General features: G+C 41.9%; 1 protein-coding gene across 1 annotated transcript in view; it reads right to left on the bottom strand.

Annotated features, from left to right (window-relative positions):
* Positions 1-11,834: 11,834 nt before the first annotated feature.
* Qser1 (glutamine and serine rich 1) overlaps positions 11,835-19,331 on the bottom strand; it is a 61,780-nt gene continuing 54,283 nt past the window's right edge. Inside the window, exons 11-12 of the mRNA XM_021156507.3 lie at positions 17,426-17,521; positions 11,835-15,551 (exon numbers count right to left, since the gene is read on the bottom strand). Coding sequence (XP_021012166.2) covers positions 15,411-15,551; positions 17,426-17,521 — 237 coding nt within the window. The 3' untranslated portion in view covers positions 11,835-15,410. The remainder of the gene's footprint in view (positions 15,552-17,425; positions 17,522-19,331) is intronic.

Raw genomic sequence — 19,331 nt, 5'->3', positions numbered from 1 at the left:
TTTTTTCCTTCCTGTCCCTCTAAAGAACAAACAGAACCTTATCTAGCCTAGGAGAGCAATGTCTAGAGGTCAGAGGACCGCAACAACAAAGATCATGGGGCTTCCTGCCAAGGAAATCTGTGTTGATTCTAAATTAACCCTGGGTCTGGTGAGCACCGGGAAGGGGAGAGCATGGAAGAACAAACTGGAGGGGGAAGGAGAGAGGGTTGCTGTTGGGAGCGCTTCAGTTTCTTGGGTAATTGAGGTAGAGAAACCAGGGACCCAGTGCTGGGTTAAGTCCGCAAGGTTGAATGATGTTGGAGATCATTAACCCAGCTGACGGATGCATGACTGTCCCCTCCCTTCTTCTTTTGAAGAAAGTCAGGGTCTTTCTATATACTAGAATTTTTGCTCTGTAGAATAGGCTAGCCACGAACTCGAAAATCTCTGGCTACCTCTATCTCCTGAGTGGGAATAAAGGCATTTGTTCGCAACTGTTGCTCGTTCTATAGATTTCTACCTCTTTTGGGGGGTGTTGTGTTTTATAAAAAAGAAGGAAGGGATATGCTTGGTGGAGGCGTGGTATGTTGTGGTGGAATGGTTCCTCTGCAGGCCCATGCTGAGGTATCCCTTCCCCCTGAGATACCAGTCATACAAGGAGTATAGTATAGAATAGAGTTTGGGGAGGAGTTAAGAGGTTTAGGAGAGAGAGAGAGAGAGAGAGAGAGAGAGAGAGAGAGAGAGAGAGAGAGAGAGAGAAGGAAGAAGAAGAAGTAGAAGAAGGAGGAGGAGGAGGAGAAGAGAAGAGATGAGGAGAGAGAAAAAAGAAAAGAGGAGGGGAGGGGAGAGGGGGAGGAGTTAGAGGAGTAGAGACCGGCCATGAGCACATACAGAGAGGTGGGGGAGGGGAATGGGGGGAGAAGGGACAGAGAAGGAAGAGTGTAAGATGGTAAGAGGGTGAGGAGGCGGCAACCAGCCCCTTTTACAGTGAGTCAGGCAGGCATACCTGGCTGTTGCCAGGTAACTGTGGGGCAGGGCCTAGAAGAAACGCTCACTGGGGAGCCGGGGCTAGAGAGATGATTCAGCAGGTACAGCTCTTGCTGTACTAGCAAAGGTTCCGAGTTCAGTTCCCAGTACCCATGTTCCTGCTCACAACCACTAGTCTGTAACCCCAACTCCAGGGTTTCTGATGCCCTCTTCTGGCCTCTGCAGACTCCGAACTCGGGTCTTCATGGTCATGGTAACAGCAAGTTCTCATAACCATTGACATTTCACCATCCTGGAAAATAAATCTTGACAAATACTAACATTGGATCTTTCGAAAAAAGGCAGGTTTGAGTAGTGATCATGTTTGGCATTTTATGGTATGACTGAGGCATTTTTCAAGAGTTTGTGCTGTGTTTGTCTAGCCTAGTTAGAATGCTGGCATTTTCGATCTACACTGAATATATCCGGGGAGACCTAACCCTCTTCCCACCTTCTTCACTACCCAGATTTTCCCATTTGTCGTGCTTATTAAACACATTACTATTCACTTATATATTTTGTGCTGAAGTAGGGTTTTGCTGCATAACCTATGGTGGATTGTAACTAATCCTATGTGTAGCTCAAGCTAGCTTCAACCTTACGACATTGCTGCTACCTCAGCCTCCCAAGTGCTGGGATTACAGGCCTAACCACCACCGCTACCCAGGTCCCATTTGTATAGATAATCTAATCATTTCGGCACACATTTCTTTTGTTTGTTTGTTTTTTTAATTTATTTATTTATTACATGTAAGTACACTGTAGCTGTCTTCAGACACTCCAGAAGAGGGCGTCAGATCTCGTTACGGATGGTTGTGAGCCACCATGTGGTTGCTGGGATTAGAACTCTGGACCTTTGGAAGAGCAGTCGGGTGCTCTTACCCACTGAGCCATCTCTCCAGCCCCTTCGGCACACATTTATCTTAATTCCTACCAAACTGGAAAATCAGCCAGGCATATTTGAACCTCTCAGGTTTCTCTCCCATCTGTGTAGTCTCAGGAATGGAGTGGATGCTTTGGTTATTCTAGTAAAAATATAAAGCTCTAAAAGAAATCACCTTTGGGCTGGGGATGTATGTAGTTTGGTGTTAGGATAATTGTCTACTATGCATAAGACCCTTCTCTGCAGGGGACACCCACACACACATGTGCCAGCACACCAGCTTCATAATTTTAAAAAATTTGTTTAGGAACCACCAAAAAAATCTTAAATTTCTCTTGTAACTAACAAGTGTCACAGACAGTAAGTTTCTTTCCTCTCCACTCCTTTTTAATTCAATGCATTTAATTCAATGCACTCCTTTTTAATTCAATAGCCTTTGATCTATTTTGCTTTGTTCTTTTTTCTTTCTATACTATAGAAATATTGGCATCATGCACCCAGACTGTTACTGTTGCACATTAGTTTTTGTTTGGAGGCTTGTCTTGTGTCTGCCCCCAAAACCTTCCCTCACTCCACATGTAGCTCAGGCTAGCTCCATATGTAGCTCAGGCTAGCCTTGAACTTGAGGTCCCTAGCCTCCCAAGTGCTATGATTACAGGCACATTCCACCAGGGCTGCGCATGAACAGTGTTTTTATTCCTTGTACAAAATGCTTGAAAATCACTTTCATCATTAGCTATTTCTAGCTGTGGGAAAGATATGTCTAGCCTATGGGAAGAACTTTGCTTGATGTAAAGTGGTCTAAGAACAAGTCCAAACCAGTCAAGAGGTAGGAAACAGAACAGAAAGTTTATGATTCATTCATCTATTCTGTTCTGGCACGATGTATGTGTGTGTGTGTGTGTGTGTGTGTGTGTGTGTGTGTGTGAGAGAGAGAGAGAGAGAGAGAGAGAGAGAGAGGTCTCCTGTTCCTGTTTTCTGCAGCAGTGTAAAACGGTGATGCTTGGGGCAGCCTTTTGTAGTTTTTGTTCATCTGGTTTAGAGCGAGGGCACCAATTAACCCTGGGAGTCACAAGTTCACAATTCCTGTACCACTGAGCCACACCTCTAGCTTCAGACAGTTTTCTTATCATGTCCTTTTCTATTTAAAGGTTTTCTAATTTTATTTTATTTGTTTATTTGAAACAGGGTCTCACAATGTTGTTCTGACTGGCTAGGACCTTTCTTTTTTCTTTTTTTTTTTTTTTTTTTTTTTTGGTTTTGTTTTGTTTTTGAGACAGGGTTTCTCTGTCCTGGAACTCACTCTGTAGACCAGCCTGGCCTCGAACTCAGAGATCCACCTACCTCTGCCTCCCAAGTGCTGGGGTTAAAGTCGTGTGCCACCACTGCCCGGCGGACCTTTCTATGTAGACCAGGTTAGCCATGAACTCACTGAGATCTGCTTGCCTCTCTCTGTCTGCTAAGAGTGTTGGGGTCTGGGCTCAAGCAGTCCTCCTGCCTCAGTCTCCCGACTAGCTGGGACTACAGGTGCTTACTACCTTTATCATCCTCAGTTGAACAAAGGCATTCATAAGATCCAGCCATAGGCAAGCCTGTAGGACGTTTTCTTAGTTAGTGATGTGGGAGGGCCCCGCCCACTGTGGGTGGTGCCATCCCTGGGAGGGTGGTTCTAGATTCTGTAAGAAAGCAAGCTGAGGGCTGGTGAGATGGCGAGATGGCTCAGTGGGTAAGAGCACCCGACTGCTCTTCCGAAGGTCCAGAGTTCAAATCATAGCAACCACATGGTGGCTCACAACCATCCGCAACGAGATCTGGCGCCCTCTTCTGGAGTGTCTGAAGACAGCTACAGTGTACTTACATATAATAAATAAAATAAATCTAAAAAAAAAAAAGAAAGAAAGAAAGAAAGAAAGCTGAACCGGCCAGTAAGCAGCTCCTTCACAGCCTCTGCATCAGCTCCGGTTGGTGCCTGCCTTGTTTTCTCATCGGTGGTGGGCGGTAAGATGAAAATAAGTCCTTTCCTCCTCGAGTTGCTTTTGGTTAGTGTTTCATCACAGCAATAGAAACCTGAACTAAGACAAGCTCCTTTTTTTTTTTCTCCCCCAGACAGAAAAATAGGGTCTGAGAGATGATTCAGTAATAAGAGCACTGGCTCATCTTCCAGAGGATCAGGGTTCAATTCCCAGTATCTACACGGCAGCTCACACGCATCTATAACTCCAGTTCCAGGGTCTCTGACACCCTCATACAGACATACAAGCAAGCAAAACACCCATACACATGAAATAATAAAAATAAAAAAAAAATCTATCATATCACATTCTCACTTCATCCCCACTTCCCTTCCCACCCAGTTTTGTATGTGTTTGAGTGCACACTCTTGTGTGTTCACTTGCTCTCTGTCAGTCTCTTGAATCCATCAAGCCCAGTTTGTATCAGCACAGGATTTGTCCTAGAGTGCAGGTCATATACCAGGGGTTGTACCTTTAAAGAGATCTGACTTTCCTCCCAGCAGTTATCTAAAACCAATAGCTCCAGCCTGCCTGTGATGGTTCACACTTTTAACTCCAGCCCTCAGCAGGCAAATCTCTGAGTTTGAAGACAGCCTGGGGCGCTAGGGGTGGGGTGGTGAGAGTGTTGGAGAGATGGTTCAGCAGTTAAGAGCACTGACAGTTCTTCCAAAGGTCCTGGGTTCAAATCCCAGCAACCACATGGTGGCTCACAACCATCTGTAATGAGATCTGATCCCCTCTTCTGGGGTGTCTGAAGGCAGCTACAGTGTACTTACATATAAGTAAATGAATTTTTTAAAAAAGAAGAGGAAGACAGCCTGGTCTACAGAGATTCAGGATAGCCCAGTCTACACAGAGAAACCCTGCCTGGAAAAACAAAGAAACCCCAAACCAAACAAACTCCTCAGTTAGGAGTAGGACTTTGTGCCCACCTTCCTTCCTCTTTTTTTTTTTGTTTTTTGTTTTTTGGGTTTTTTTTTGTTTTTTGGGGGGGGGGAGGGGCTTCAGTTTGGGCAGATTTGATGCCTGCTGTCACAATCACTGGTTTCATATGTGCACCTGCCCTGTTTTGTCTGGAAAACACTGATTTTTGGTTGGTTGGTTGGTTGGGTTTTGTTTTGTTGTTGTTTGTTTGTCATCTATGTGTCAATATTTTCTTTGTCCACTCACCTATCAGTGTACATTTCAACTGGTTTTGTTTGTTTTAACTTATTTATTATTATATCTAAGTACAACATAGCTGTCTTTAGACACACCAGAAGACATCTCATTACGGATGGTTGTGAGCCACCATGTGGTTGCTGGGATTTGAACTCAGGACCTGCAGAAGAGCAGTGTTCTTAACCCCTGCGCCATCTCTTCAGCCCTGGTTTTGTTTGTTTGTTTGTTTGTGAAAAGGTTTCTTTGTGTATCCCTGGCTGCCCTGGAACTCACTCTGTAGACCAGGCTGGCCTCAAACTCAGAGATCTGCCTGCCCCTTCCAAGTGCTAGGATTAAAAGTGTGTGCCACCACTGCCCAGATCAAAATCATCTTTTGAAACAAATGTTTAACTCAGCAGCAGTTATGAGAATCTACTACTTTCCCAGACGACCTGAGCTCAGTGTCTAGCACAAGGACAGCCCACAACTCCTAACTGCAGGTCCAGGAGATCTGATACCTTAGACTTTCTAGGGCACCTGTATCTATATGTGCATACAATCACACACAAACACTCCCACATATACTTAATTAAAAATGAATGATAAGAAATATATCTAATCAGCTGGATAGTGGTGGCTCACTCCTACAAACCCAGCACTAAGGAGGCAAAGCCAAGCAGCTCTCTGAGTTCAAGGCCAGCTTGGTCTACAAAGTGAGTTCTAGGACAGCCAGGACTCTACAGGGAAAGCCTGTCTCAGTTGAGGTTGGGGAGGGAGATAATTTCTAACCTTTTTGAAAGGAACCGACTTTCATGCAACAATAGTGGAGAGAATCGAGCCTGAAGACACAAGAAAACAGTGGCGTTGGGGCAAGAGGCAACTAACTGGGAGATTCAGGATACAGCCAGCTAGGTAGTGTCTAGAACAGAACCCTGGGAAGAGGCATCCCGGGGTTGGAACAAAGGTCAAACAGCAACTTCAGAAACTTCCCTTAAATGAACCTTGATTTGCTTAGTTTGCAGGAAAATTGACTCTGGGTGTCACTGGTGAAGATGATAGAACAACACGTCATTAACTAGGGGAGTTGGTCACACAGGGGTGAGGACACAGAGGAGCACAGCCTCTGCTTCTCCAGCAGAGCTGGACTGGAGAGCTTCAGTTGAAAGGCAGGCAGGCAGTCTTGTGAGATTCCTAGTGGAATCTCCTTCCCTCCCTGGGAAAGGAGTCAGGCCACAGGCGGTCAGAGAGACTTTAAGTGAGTGTTGTTGTCATTCTAACATCTTTTTATTTGTATTGTTTTTAAGTGCCTCTGTGTGTGTGTGTGTGTGTGTGTGCACTTTAGTGAGTGTGGGAGGGGATGGTGTTTGTTCATGTATGTAGGTGTCTGTGGACACTATAGAGTCCTTTCATCCCTTGGAGCTGGAGTTACAGCCATTGTGAGCCTCTTGACAAGAGTACTGAACTCAGACCCTCTGCAAACAGCAGGATAAACTCTTAACTCCTGCTCAATTTTTGGTTTTGTTGTTGTTTTTGGTTTTGTTTGTTTGTTTGTTTGAGACAGGGTTTCTCTGTGTAGCCCTGGCTGTCCTGGAACTCACTCTATAGACCAGGTTGGCCTCGAACTTAGAAATTCACCTGCCTCTGCCTCTGGAGTGCTAGGATTAAAGGCATGCACCTCCACTGCCTGGCTATTAGGATGATTTTAAAAAGCAATTATATGATATGTGTAGAGTTATGTAGAAGCAAAGCTGTAAGCAAAACTGTACTGTGCTAAGGAACTAACTCCAAATGATAAACCAATAACCACAGGACTGCACTGTTAGGATCCTCACATTAGGGGAGGCAGTACGTATCACATTACAACAAAAAAGGGAGAAAGGGACTAGAGCTATCTGAGGTGATATTTCCATATGTTACCAGGCTCGTAAGTCCGAAGCAGGCTCTGGTAAGATTATATGTAGAAAATTCTACAGCGACTGACCAAAACAAAAATTATAGTGAAAACAAAGAATTTAAAGGCTATATTAGAAAATATTTACTGGCCAGGCGGTGGTAGCACATGCCTTTAATCCCAGCACTTGGAGGCAGAGGCAGGTGGATCTATGAGTTCGAGGCCAGCCTGGACTACAGAGTGAGTTCCAGGTCAGCCAGGGCTATACAGAGAGACCCTGTCTCGAAAAAACCAAACCAAACCAAACCAAAAGAAGAAGAAGAAGAAGAAGAAGAAGAAGAAGAAGAAGAAGAAGAAGAAGAAGAAGAAGAAAAGAAAAAAAGAAAAGAAAAGAAAAGAAAAGAAAAGAAAAGAAAAGAAAAGAAAAGAAAAGAAAAGAAAAGAAAATATTTACTGGGCTGGAAGAGATGGCTCAGCAGTGGCTGTTCTTCCAGAGGTCCTGAGTTCAATTCCTAGCAACCACATGGTGGCTCACAGCCATCAGTAATGGGATCTGGTGCCTTCATCAGGTCTGTCTGAAGACAGCAACAGTGTATCATTTACATACAATTTTTAAAAAATTAAAAAGAAAAAATATTTACTAGCCAAGCATGGTGGCAGGTGCCTTTAATCTCAGCACCCAGGAGGCAGAAACAGACAGATCTCTGTCGGTTCAAAGCCAGCCTGATTTACATAGTGAGTACCAGGATAGTCAGAGCTATGTAGAGAGAGCCTGTCTGAAAACACAAAGAAAAAAATGTTTATTTAGACTTGGTGAAACACAGTTGTAATTCCATCATGGAAGAACCTGAGGAAGAAGGATTGCTAGCATGAGTTCAGGTCCAGTCTGGTCTGCAGGGAGACCCTACCTCAACAAACAAAAAGTAAACAAATAAATAAAAGAATAGAAATGCCAAACTCGAGCTGAACACCTGCTGCCCTTGCGGAGGACTAGGCTCTAGTCCAAGCACCCGTGAGGTGGCTCACACCATTTGTAAGTCTCATTTCAAGGGATTTGGCACCCTCTTCTGGCCTCTATAGGCACTAGATGTCTATGGTGCACAGACATACATGGAGGAAAAATATCCATACAAATAAATATATTTGGTAGGAGTATAAGCAAGTGATACATACTTGCAATGCACAAGGTCCTGGGGGTTCAAGTCACAGCACCAATAAATGCATGAATTTATTGACACTAAAAGCACAAAAAATGCACCATGCAAATAGCAACTACAAGGAAGTTGGGAGGAAGAGCAGCGCTGCTAACACACACCTTTAATCCCTGCACGCAGGAAGCAGAGACAGGCGGATCTGTGACTTTGAGGCCAGCCTGGTCTACAGAGATGCAAGAACAGTCAAAGGTACATAGAAACCTTGACTCAAAAACAAAAACCAACCAACCAAAAAAGCCCACATGCAAGAAAACTGGGATGGCATACAAATACAAGAATCTTTCAGAGGCAGGCTAGGAGGCTCATTACACTTGTAGTCCCAGCACTTAAGAGGCTCAGTTGGAGGTAATGCCAAATTTGAGGGTAATCTGGTCTACATGATAAGATCCAGAGCAGCATAGCCTACCTGCTCACTAAATAAATAATAAAAAGCGAGGGAGATATTCACATTCAAATAAGCAACCTTCAAGAAGCTATCACCTGTGTGCTGGAGAAAAGGCTCGGTGGCTCAGAGGCCATATTATCCTTGAAAAGGACCCAAGTTCAGTTCCCAGCACCCATATCAGGTAGCTCAGAACTGCCTGTAACTCTAGCTCCAGGAGATCCTCATATGCATTTATATTCGCGTGTGTTCGCGCACGCACACACAGATATAAAAGCAGCTGTCATTCGTACTGGGGAGGAGTGGCTGATTAGGGTCTTTCACGCTCCTGTAACAAGCCAGGTCAACTCTGCTAACCAAGCTGGACTTGCACGGAACCACGCTTTGGTCTGTCATCATACTCTTTCTTCAGTGAACACACTTGTTTAAATCTCCCCAGCAGTTCTGAAGGCTGGAAGCACAGGTTTGAAGCGTTGGCTGGTGTGGTTTCTCCTGCCTCTCCAGTTTGCAGAAGGCTGCCTTTATACACCTTTGCTGTTTCTCCTTGGTGGGTGTGGCAGCTTGCAACTTTAATTCCAGCAGTGAGATGACTCTCTGTGAGCTCGAGGCTAGCCTGGCATACATGGATGGTATGAAACAAGAACAAAGCTACTACCATTACTATGGGATTTGGTATCCTCCCTTATGTAATCTTAATCACCTCTTTAGAGGCCATCTTTCCACATGGACTCTCAGGCCTGTAATATGTGGATAGAACTGGAGGACATGTTAAGCAAGATATTTCGTTCTCATAAGGAGTTTGTGTGTGTGCATATGTGGTCATGAAAGTAGAAATGGGACGAGGGAAGAGATCTTTAAAGAGGGCAGGGAAGGGTTATGGAATTTGTGTGATGCGAAACACAAGGCAAGAGTATTTGAAAAGAGGACTAGAGAAAGAGGTAGAAGATGAGGAAGGGCAGAGGGTTAAGGGGATGAATAAGTTCAAAGTATGATTACACACACACACACACACACACACACACACACACACACACACTACCTTGTACACTACTTTAAAAACATAAGATGTAGGGGTAGAGAGATGGCTCAGCGGTTAAGATCACACGCTGCTTCAGTTTCAGTCCTCAGTACCTCCATACATGTCAGCTTACAACTCTAACTCCAGTTTTGGGGGATCCAGAGCATCCTTGGGTACCAGGCAAAAAGTACACATACACACATGCAGATAAATTCATATGCATATACATCCTTTAAAAAAAAAAAAAAGGTTGTCCAAAGCAGTCAAGGGTTGTGAGGAGGGCATGGGGCATTTACTGAGTTTTTGTTGTTTCCTTGTACTAAGTCTAGAAGCCAAATTAAAGAATCATAATCTCCATTTGGATAAAAAGTAACTTTCCCCAAACAGCACAGCTATGTGTAAAACATAACAAGGCAATTCCTTGACTCCTGATTAACATCAGAAAATAGGGAAGACAAATAGGTAATTGTACCTTCCTTTCATTTGAAACCACTTAGCACTAAATAATTCATTGTAGCTGAAGAGGAGATATATGTGTAACTAAAAATGGCCAACAACCTAGCTTAGCTTAATTTTGGAGAACACTTTTCAAACTGATGATTTCTTAAAGCCGAGGCACAGAACAGGTGGTGTATAAAGCTAATCAAATCTTTCTATTTGGAAGAAAAAGATGTAATATTGGTTAGTATTGGTTTTTATTTAAATTTTGTGTATGATGCCAAGGAGCACGTGTGGAGATGAGCTGACAGTTTTGTGGAGTCGGTTCTCCCTACAGCTTTACATGGGTTCTAGGGATCCAACTCAGGTCACCAGGCCTGCAAGGAATGTTTCAGCTGCTGAGCCACCTCACAGGTCCAGAAATAGCTCAAGGACAGGGATGGATAGCTCAGAAAACTTCTCTTGAGATGTGAATACATCTTAATAAGATGTTAGGACCAGACAGTAAGGAAACATCAACCAAACAGTGGAAGGGCTACCCTTTAGCTTTGCAATACAAATCATTTGAATAACTTTGCTTGTTGAGTGTTTCGCCTACATGTGTGTGTGCTCCATGGAGTGCCTATTGCTGGTGGAGGTCCCATGCTCTGGACTGGCGTTATGGATGCTGGTGAGCTGCCTGGTGGGAACTGAGAAGAGTAGTTGGCCCCTCTGAGAGCGTGTGCTCTTAAACAAGGAGCTCTCTCCAGCCTCTCAGTGGCGATTTCTAAAGTTCCATGTGGGAAACACTAGAATGAACAGCAATCTCCAGCTAGCAGAGCAGTGCTAGGGCCTGTGCTGAAGTACTCTGCCAGGTTAACGGATTTCTCTTTTATGAGTTTCTGTCTGCATATGTGTTTGTGTATGTCTTGCATGCCTCAAGCCTGTGGAGGTCAGAAGAGAGTGTTAGATCCCTTGCAACTAGAGTTATAGATAAGTAAGTGTGAGCTGCCATGTGGTAACCAAACCCAGACCTCCATGCAAGAACATGCACCTTTCTAGCACTTGTAAGGCCTTTCTGTGTAAAGGGATGAAGAACCAGTGTTTTGTTTTGTTTTGATTTGGATTATTGTTATTATAAAGCTTTGCCTAGAAGTATATTTTTTCATATAATTTATTTTATGTGCATTGCTATTTTGCCTGCATGTATGTGTGAAGGTATTGGATCCCCTGGAACTGGAGTTACAGTTGTCAGCTGCCATGTGGTTGTTGAGAATTGAAGCCAGGTCCTCTAGAAGAGCAAGCAGCCTGTGTTAACTGCTAAGCCATCTCTCCAGCCCCCAAACCAGGGTTTTAATAGCCTGAACAAGAGACTAAATGCTGGGCCAGGCGTGGTGGCGCACACCTTTAATCCCAGCACTCAGGAGGCAGAGGCAGGCAGAGGCAGGCAGAGGCAGGCAGATTTCTGAGTTCAAGGCCAGACTGGTCTACAAAGTGAGTTCCAGGGCTATACAGAGAAACTATCTCGAAAAACCAAAAAAACCAAAAACCAACCAAACAAAAAAAAAAAAAAACCCCAAACCAACCAACCAACCAACCAAAACAAAAGACTAAATGCTGACAGTAACTTCACTTGAAATATGTGGGTCTAGGTTTGAGATGTAGTTTCACTAAGTAGCTTTAACTGGCCTCCAACTGCCTGCTGCTGTCTTCCAAGTGCTAGCACCATATAACCCAGTCTGGTAATACTCTATGTATTCTCCAAGAAATATGAACATGATGTATAGCTTTTAGTTATACAATACCTGCTGCTTTTAAATCTTAAAACAGAAAGGTAAAAAATCCAAACACATTCTGATTTTGTTTAAAAAATCGTTTTCACTTTAATGATCTGAGTTAGTAACAAATATACAAAATTGTCTTTCACATTTCCATACATGGTATAATGGACCAATTGAAAACTCTGGACTGCAAATGCAAGCTTTTGTATCCTTAGCCTTAGTTGTTCTTTATAGAGGTAATTTTCAAAAACATGCATTTGTGAACACAGATGACAACAGCTGTGTATCTGAGTTAATGCACATCCTGGGCTATTTCACTGTATTTGAAAAGCATTTTTGTGAAACTAAAACGTTTAAAACAAACCAAAAGAATTGCATTCTGCAACTACCCCTGTGCAGATCTCACGGGGGTGGGGGGTGCAGTATAGAGAGAGGGGACTGTGAGGAAACGGGAAGGAGACCCTTTCTTCAACCACTCATTTGAATCAGCGACGGACACAAACACACAAACACAAACAGCTGTATCTTTAGAGCTATAGGTTGGAATTTATCTGCTTCAAGGAGAATAAATGGTAAATTAATAAAAAAAATTAGCTTAGAAATGTGAAGCTTTGAAAATAGCCCTAATGAGTAATCCCATCTATAAATTTTCAAGTTTCAGAAATTTAAATAAATTTAGAACTTTCAAAAATAGGAAAATTTATTAAACATTTAAAAATATGATTAATTGCTATCTTACCAATATATCCAATTTGGCAAAACCATAGGAAAATGGACAGTTTCTAGTTCAACTTACTGTGATAAGTCACCATAAATTTAGACTTATTAGAGATCAAGTAGTAACTAGGTTATATCAAAACGGCAAGGAGGCCCCTTTGGCAACCAGTTTTCTGGGGTAGTAACAAATATCAACACAGAATAACTTTTACATGAAATTACCCCAGCTCTCTATGTGTGCTTGAGGGATGAGGGCTGGGGAGGAAGCCCAGGGTCTCAGACATGCTAGCCAGTGTAAAGCACTGAGCCACATCCCCACCACCTTCCAGATCTCTATAAGTAGGAAAATCCAATCTTTCTTAACATTTTCCTAGCTTATGGCAACATGTGCTTCACTTCTTTGTCTACAATTTAAATGTTTTCCTATATCATACATTTCAAATTCCCTGTAAACACTAACCAACTAAACATTTCTTTAGCTTCCTATAGAGAAAGAACTGGTGTGTGGCTATAGAATAGTCCTACTTTCCTCTAGGCCTGAGGCTGATATTTCCTATGCTGTAAGAATAAACGAGAGGTGAAATTCCTCTGAGCAGCAGGGTCTTGAGGGAAGCTCACAGGACCTGGCCTTCACATGTGAAATGGTTTACAACAAGGACTCAGCTGTGAACAGGCCGAGGGCAACTGCAGTTCACAAGGGAACGGAAAGCTAGGCATGGTGGCTCACGCCTATGATCCCAGCATTCTGGAGGCTGAGACAGGTGGGCTGCCATGAATTTGGAGCCAATGGACTAATAGTGAGTTCTAGACCAGCCTGGGCTAGAGTGTGAGACCCTGCTTTAAACAACAAAACCAATAAAGAAATAGGTATTTCTTAATAAGTTTACCCTTGAGAGATTTATTCATGAAAAAGAAGTTCAAACATGCACCGTATACTTTAATTCAAGATACAGGTAAAGGTATACAGGTGTGTCAGCTCCATGTTAGAAAGATACGGCGTCCAGGGTCAATGCTATCAGAATGGAATATGACTGTGTCCTGCTCTCCTCTGCTTATAAAATGAAATCTCAGGATTCTCTTGCCAACAGCATTGTTGTTACATAAAATAAGCCTATTAGGTCACTTCTGTTCACAAAGTAGGCTTCTAAACCTTCAGAAATGGAACATTTGACCCCGAGAGAAATTCCCATGACTTGGTACCGCTGAGCCAAACAGCAGGTAAAAATGCTAAGGATATTGCTTTTAATAAGATAATCACCGGAAATAAATATGTAAGCCTAACTCAGATATTCATTTTAACCCAGTGTTAACAGTGTTTTATTCTTAAACCAAGGGGCATGTTAACTTCAATTCTTGTCAGTTCACTGAGGTTTTAAGTGTAAGAATTGTCAGTTCTCAAAGTCAAGACAACAGGTTTGCCGCGTAAGCACGTCTTCTTATTTGGGCATTGGACAGGAACACTGCTTTCTAGATAGGGAGTAAGGCACTAAATGGTGGTAAAATAAACAAAGGTTCGATGATTTACAACTGCTTCTGAATCTTAAAAAAGGCCATCATTTAGAATGACACTATTAAATCTTCACAAACAAGGCATCCTGTTGGCAACAAAAATAAACAACACAAGGTCATACATTCACTGTTTCAGCTAAACCACTTGAAATGCCATCAAACGTAAGGAAGCTACACTAGTGTGCTTACAGACGGGTTAAAGGCACCGAAGGAGAACTCCACTTCCAGTTCTGAGAGCTAGGAAAGCTGTGTGTAACACTGCATACAGCCTGATGTGTGTATCTGGGTAGGGACATGACTTCTGCAGAAGTTGATTCTCTTATTCCACAGTGTGGGTCTTGGAATTCAGGTTGTCAAGCTTGGCTGCAAGTGCCTATACCCACTGGGCCATCAAACTGTATCAGTAGTTAATTTTGTGGGGTGGAGGGTACTAGGGGGACAAGGTCTCAGTGTGTAGCTCTGGCTGTCCTGGAGCTATGTAGACCAGGTTGGCCTGAACTCAAGAGATCTGACTGCCTCTGCCTCCCAAGTGCTGGGATTAAAGGCATGCACTACTATGCCTGGCAATAATTTTTACGTTGACAAATCAGTTATAAATCAAGTGCTAGTTTGGTAAGAAATTTATTTTATGAAATATGAAATTAAATGCAGTGTTTCACACAGTCCCATTTATAAAGCTAAACTAATTCTAGCACCGAATGAATCTTCTGAGTAATAACATGGCAAAAGGGCATGAACAAAAATGTCCACTACAAGACAGAATCTATGATGCAAATGACATGTACCTACACAGGGTTTACTGAAAACAATGAAGCACAGAAAGAACAATTAAAACCACATTTTCTTGTGAAAAATACAACTATCAGTAAAATAAAATGTACAGTTGAAAAATTTCCAAAGTAAAAACACACTATAAACAAAAATACTTTTCTTTGAAACAGAGAAAATAATGTCACTTTTTTTCCATCACAATGTAACTGGACTCAAAAAGCAGATTGCACAGCTCCACACCGTTTCCCGGACTTGCTAAAGGAGTCCACAGAGCAGGGTGCAGCTGTTGAGCTTCATGTTCTAAGCTGAAGACATTTTTACCCAGGATGCCACACACCAGATCACTTGCCACAACTTACAAGGCTTTCTGCTGTCTCTTTACTTCTGACATGTCATGGGGGAAAAGTCAGATCATGTCAATGTTATTTCTCTAGCAATAAAGTTACACTTAGTGCATGCTTTATCATTTGACAGTCACCCCACAGTTTATAAAATAGAAAAACCATTCATTAGGATAAAAGGACTGGTTTCCATGGCAGCAAAGGTCTGGTCACAGTTCCCCACAGCAGGGGGATGCTACAAGAGGCCTCTGCTAGAGGACTGCATTATCTGTGACACTAGCCTTCCACACTTCATTAGTGCTATAAAAACGTGGGATTCTGTGGACATGTTAGGAACATTTCTGTTGTACATGATTTAGAAGTTCTCCAAATTTTTCAAATAGGTCCTCCACCCACTTTACATTTTTCATACAAAGTTGAACAATTTCTTCCTGTCCTAAATCTTCATTTTTTTTCTGCACAGATGATATCTAAAAGAAATTAAATGGTTGCATTAGTTTATACATACCACTTTAAACTTAAATCCTTTCTAAAGCCTTATAAATACACCTGCAGGTACTGCCCTTTCTGTTTTTGTTTTTAAATGAGACAGGTTCTCACTATGTAGTCTTGGCTAGCCCAGAACTCAAACCTAGGATTTGAATTCACACAGAACTCAAACCCAGGATTTGAATTCACAGTGATCCTCCTGAGTGCTGGGATTAAAGGCATGACCCTGCCTTTCATTCTTTTCCTTTTTTTTTTTTTTTTTTTGGGGGGGGGGGGAGGAAGGTTTGAGACAGGGTTTCTCTGTGTAGCCCTGGTTGTCCTAGAACTCACTCTGTAGACCAGGCTGGCCTCAAAATCGGAAGTCCACTTGCCTCTGCCTCTCAAGTGCTGGGATTAAAGGTGTGTGCCACCACTGCCCGGTTTTTTTCTTTTCCTTTCCTTTGGATCCCGCCTTTCAGTTGATCAGTTTTACTCACCTCACCCCAGCCATAGCAAATGATTTTTTTTTCCAGGTAAGTTCAGATGAGATCAACTCCTGTTATCTTGGCTTCACAGGGCAGAGTAAAAGTCTTAGTAAAGTACTTCATGCCTTATTTTGTTTTGTTTTTCAAAACAAGGTTTCTCTGTATAGTCCTGACTGCCCTGGAACTCACTCTGTAGACCAGGCTGGCCTCAAACTCAAAGATCCTCCTGTATCTGCCTCCCAAGTGCTGGGATTAAAGGCGTGCGCCACCAACTACCCAGCTGCTTCATGCTTTCAAATTTTCTTCCAATTGTCTTAAAAGCCAATAACAAATACTATTTTATATAAAGGGTGTTTTGCCTGAATACATATATATATGCACCCACCCATGTACCTAGTGCTTACAGAGGCCATAAAAGGGTATCAGATTCCTTGTAAATGGAGCTAACGATGGTTGTTAACCACCATATGGATGCTATAGAGCCCAGGCCTTTTTCGAGCAGCCAGTGCACTAAACCTCTGAGTAAGCTATGTCTCCAGCACCCCCAAATGACAAATACTGATATGAACGCTAACTCATATCACTGTCAAAATAGTCAATATAATTTGCATCCACCATCTTTGCTTTCTGCTTTAGACTTAAGAACATATGTCTATTTGAGGCTGTTGCCTAATATATCAGGTATGGCTCTGCTAATTTAAACGGATACTCATAAAACTAGTACTATGAGGCTAGAGAAGGCTCAGCAGTCAAGAGCAGTTACTACTCTTGAAGACCTGGGTTTGCTTTCCACTGTCCACATGGTGGCTCACAACTGTCTGTACTCTAGTTCCAGAGGCTCCAATGCCCTCTTCTGACCTCCGAAAACACATTACAAACACAGTATAGAGACATACATACAGGTAAAACACTTAAACACACAGAATAAAATTTTTTTTTTCGAGACAGGGTTTCTCTGTATAGCCCTGGCTGTCCTGGAACTCACTTTGTAGACCAGGCTGGCCTCGAACTCAAAAATCCGCCTGCCTCTGCCTCCCAAGTGCTGGAATTAAAGGCATGCGCCACCACCGCCCGGCATAAAAATAAATTTTAAATGTGCATGCATGTGGACACACACAGACACACACTTTATAGAACTGGTTAGAATAGGTATTAGTGAGTCAGGCAGTGGTGGTGCACACCTTTAATCCCAGAATTTGGAAAACACAGCCAGGAAGATCTCTGTGAGTTTAAGGCTAGCCTGGTCTATAGAGTAAGTTCCAGGACAGGTAGTGCTCAACAGAAAAACCCTGTCTTGAAAATCAAACAACATCAACAACAAACCCAAACAAACAAACAAACACATTTTAAATAACATGTTACTTCATTTTAAATAAATAAAAAGAAATTACCTCATTCTTACATATGAGATAAACATGGTATTTATAATGATGGAGTGAATGATATAAGGAATATAACTGTATTTTCTCTGGATCAACAGCAAACTCCTAAAACAGAAAGATGGTTACAGGCATTTTTCATGTAACATCAGAGGTAATTATACAAGAACCTGAAAAATATCTTAATATGGTAAGGTATAAGGCTGTATTCATATACATGAGCTTAAACTTAAATTATATTTTAATTCACCTTTATTATATTATGAGTACATGCCATTTGAAAAACAAACTAGCATAAAAAAAATCTAAGTAGAAACATTTCAGATAGCAAAATAGTAGACATGTTGCCTGCTATATTCTCCTGTTGCTGAGTCAGGGTTTCCCTCTGCAGCTCTGGCTGGCCTAGGCCTCAGATCTGCCTGCCTCCCCAGTGGAATTACGGAACCTCTATCTCTTTCTTAAAACAGGTTCCATGAGGTTGAGGCTGGCTTTGAACCCCTGATCCTCTTGTCATTTACCTCCCTGCATTACTTTCCTGATAAGAAAAAAAAAATCACTTAATACATAGTGACTCACAACGTGCACCTCAGAGGTTCTAACATATTTTTTACCCACCTACAACTTGAATAACTTTGTGTTTATTATATGTATATCACTGCATCCTTATCCATTAAATAGAATTTATATGAGAACATGGAGTTTTTACTAGCTGTTACTGTGGAACTTTGATTTATTCTACTGTTTTTGATTATGTATATAGGTATGATAGAGCCATCTCTCTAGTACTCCAGTACTTAGTACTGTATTTGGCACAGTAAGTATTTTGTTGTAGTTGTCTGAGAGACAATTAATGGGGGTCTATCTCTTCTTTACATAAAGTAAACAATTTTTTTTTAAAGATTTATTTATTTATTATATGTAAGTACACTGTAGCTGTCTTCAGACACTCCAGGAGAGGGCGCCAGATCTTGTTACGGATGGTTGTGAGCCACCATGTGGTTGCTGGGATTTGAACTCTGGACCTTCGGAAGAGCAGTCGGGTGCTCTTACCCACTGAGCCATCTCACCAGCCCTAAAGTAAACAATTTTAAATCACGCATGATGGCATATGATTTAATTTATTTATTTTTGGTTTTTCAAGACAATTTCTCTGTGTAGTAGCTTTGGAGGTTGTGGAATTCACCCTGTAGACCAGGCTGGCCTCAAATGCAGAGGTCTACCTGCCTCTGCTTCCTGAGTGCTGGGATTAAAAGTGTGTGCCACCACCACCCAGTTTACATATGATTTTAATGTTGGTACTCCAGGAGCAGATGAGTTTTTAAGTTTAAAGTCAACCTGGTTTATACAGCAAAGTATAGTGAGACCGTGAGTTCTGGGATTAAAGGCATGTGCTATCCCTACTGATCTTAGAATACAATTTTTATGTGAAATTGTTATACTGAAAAGACTGCAATAATGTATACTATGGAGATGAACACCTGTCATTTTTTAAATATTTATTTATTTTATGTATATAAGTATATCATTGCTCTCTTCAGACACACCAGAAGAGGGCAACAGATCCCATTACAGTTGGTTGTGAGCCAACATGTGGTTGCTGGGACTCAAACTCAGGACCTCTGGAAGAGCAGTCAGTGCTCTTAACTGCTGAGCCATCTCTCTAGCCCTTAAATGTCATTTTAATGACTGTAGAGGTATATTAATATTCAATCTTATATTGCACACACACTAATATATGTGCTTCCAAACTTTGTACACATAACTTTGAATAGGCTAAAAATATTTAACTTCCTTGTTTACTTCTCTATAATTCATACACATATTTCAAAATGTTGCACATAAATATTTTTTACTGAATTAAAATTAATTAATTTAAAACTTTAATTAATTAAATTAGTTTAAAACTATGTACAAGTCG

Source organism: Mus caroli, unplaced genomic scaffold (assembly GCF_978045245.1).
Source record: "Mus caroli unplaced genomic scaffold, Mus_caroli_1 scaffold_2, whole genome shotgun sequence".
In the NCBI taxonomy this organism is placed as follows: Eukaryota; Metazoa; Chordata; class Mammalia; order Rodentia; family Muridae; genus Mus; species Mus caroli.
Note: the sequence above shows the minus strand (reverse complement) of the source record. Positions and strands in the feature narration are given on the sequence as shown.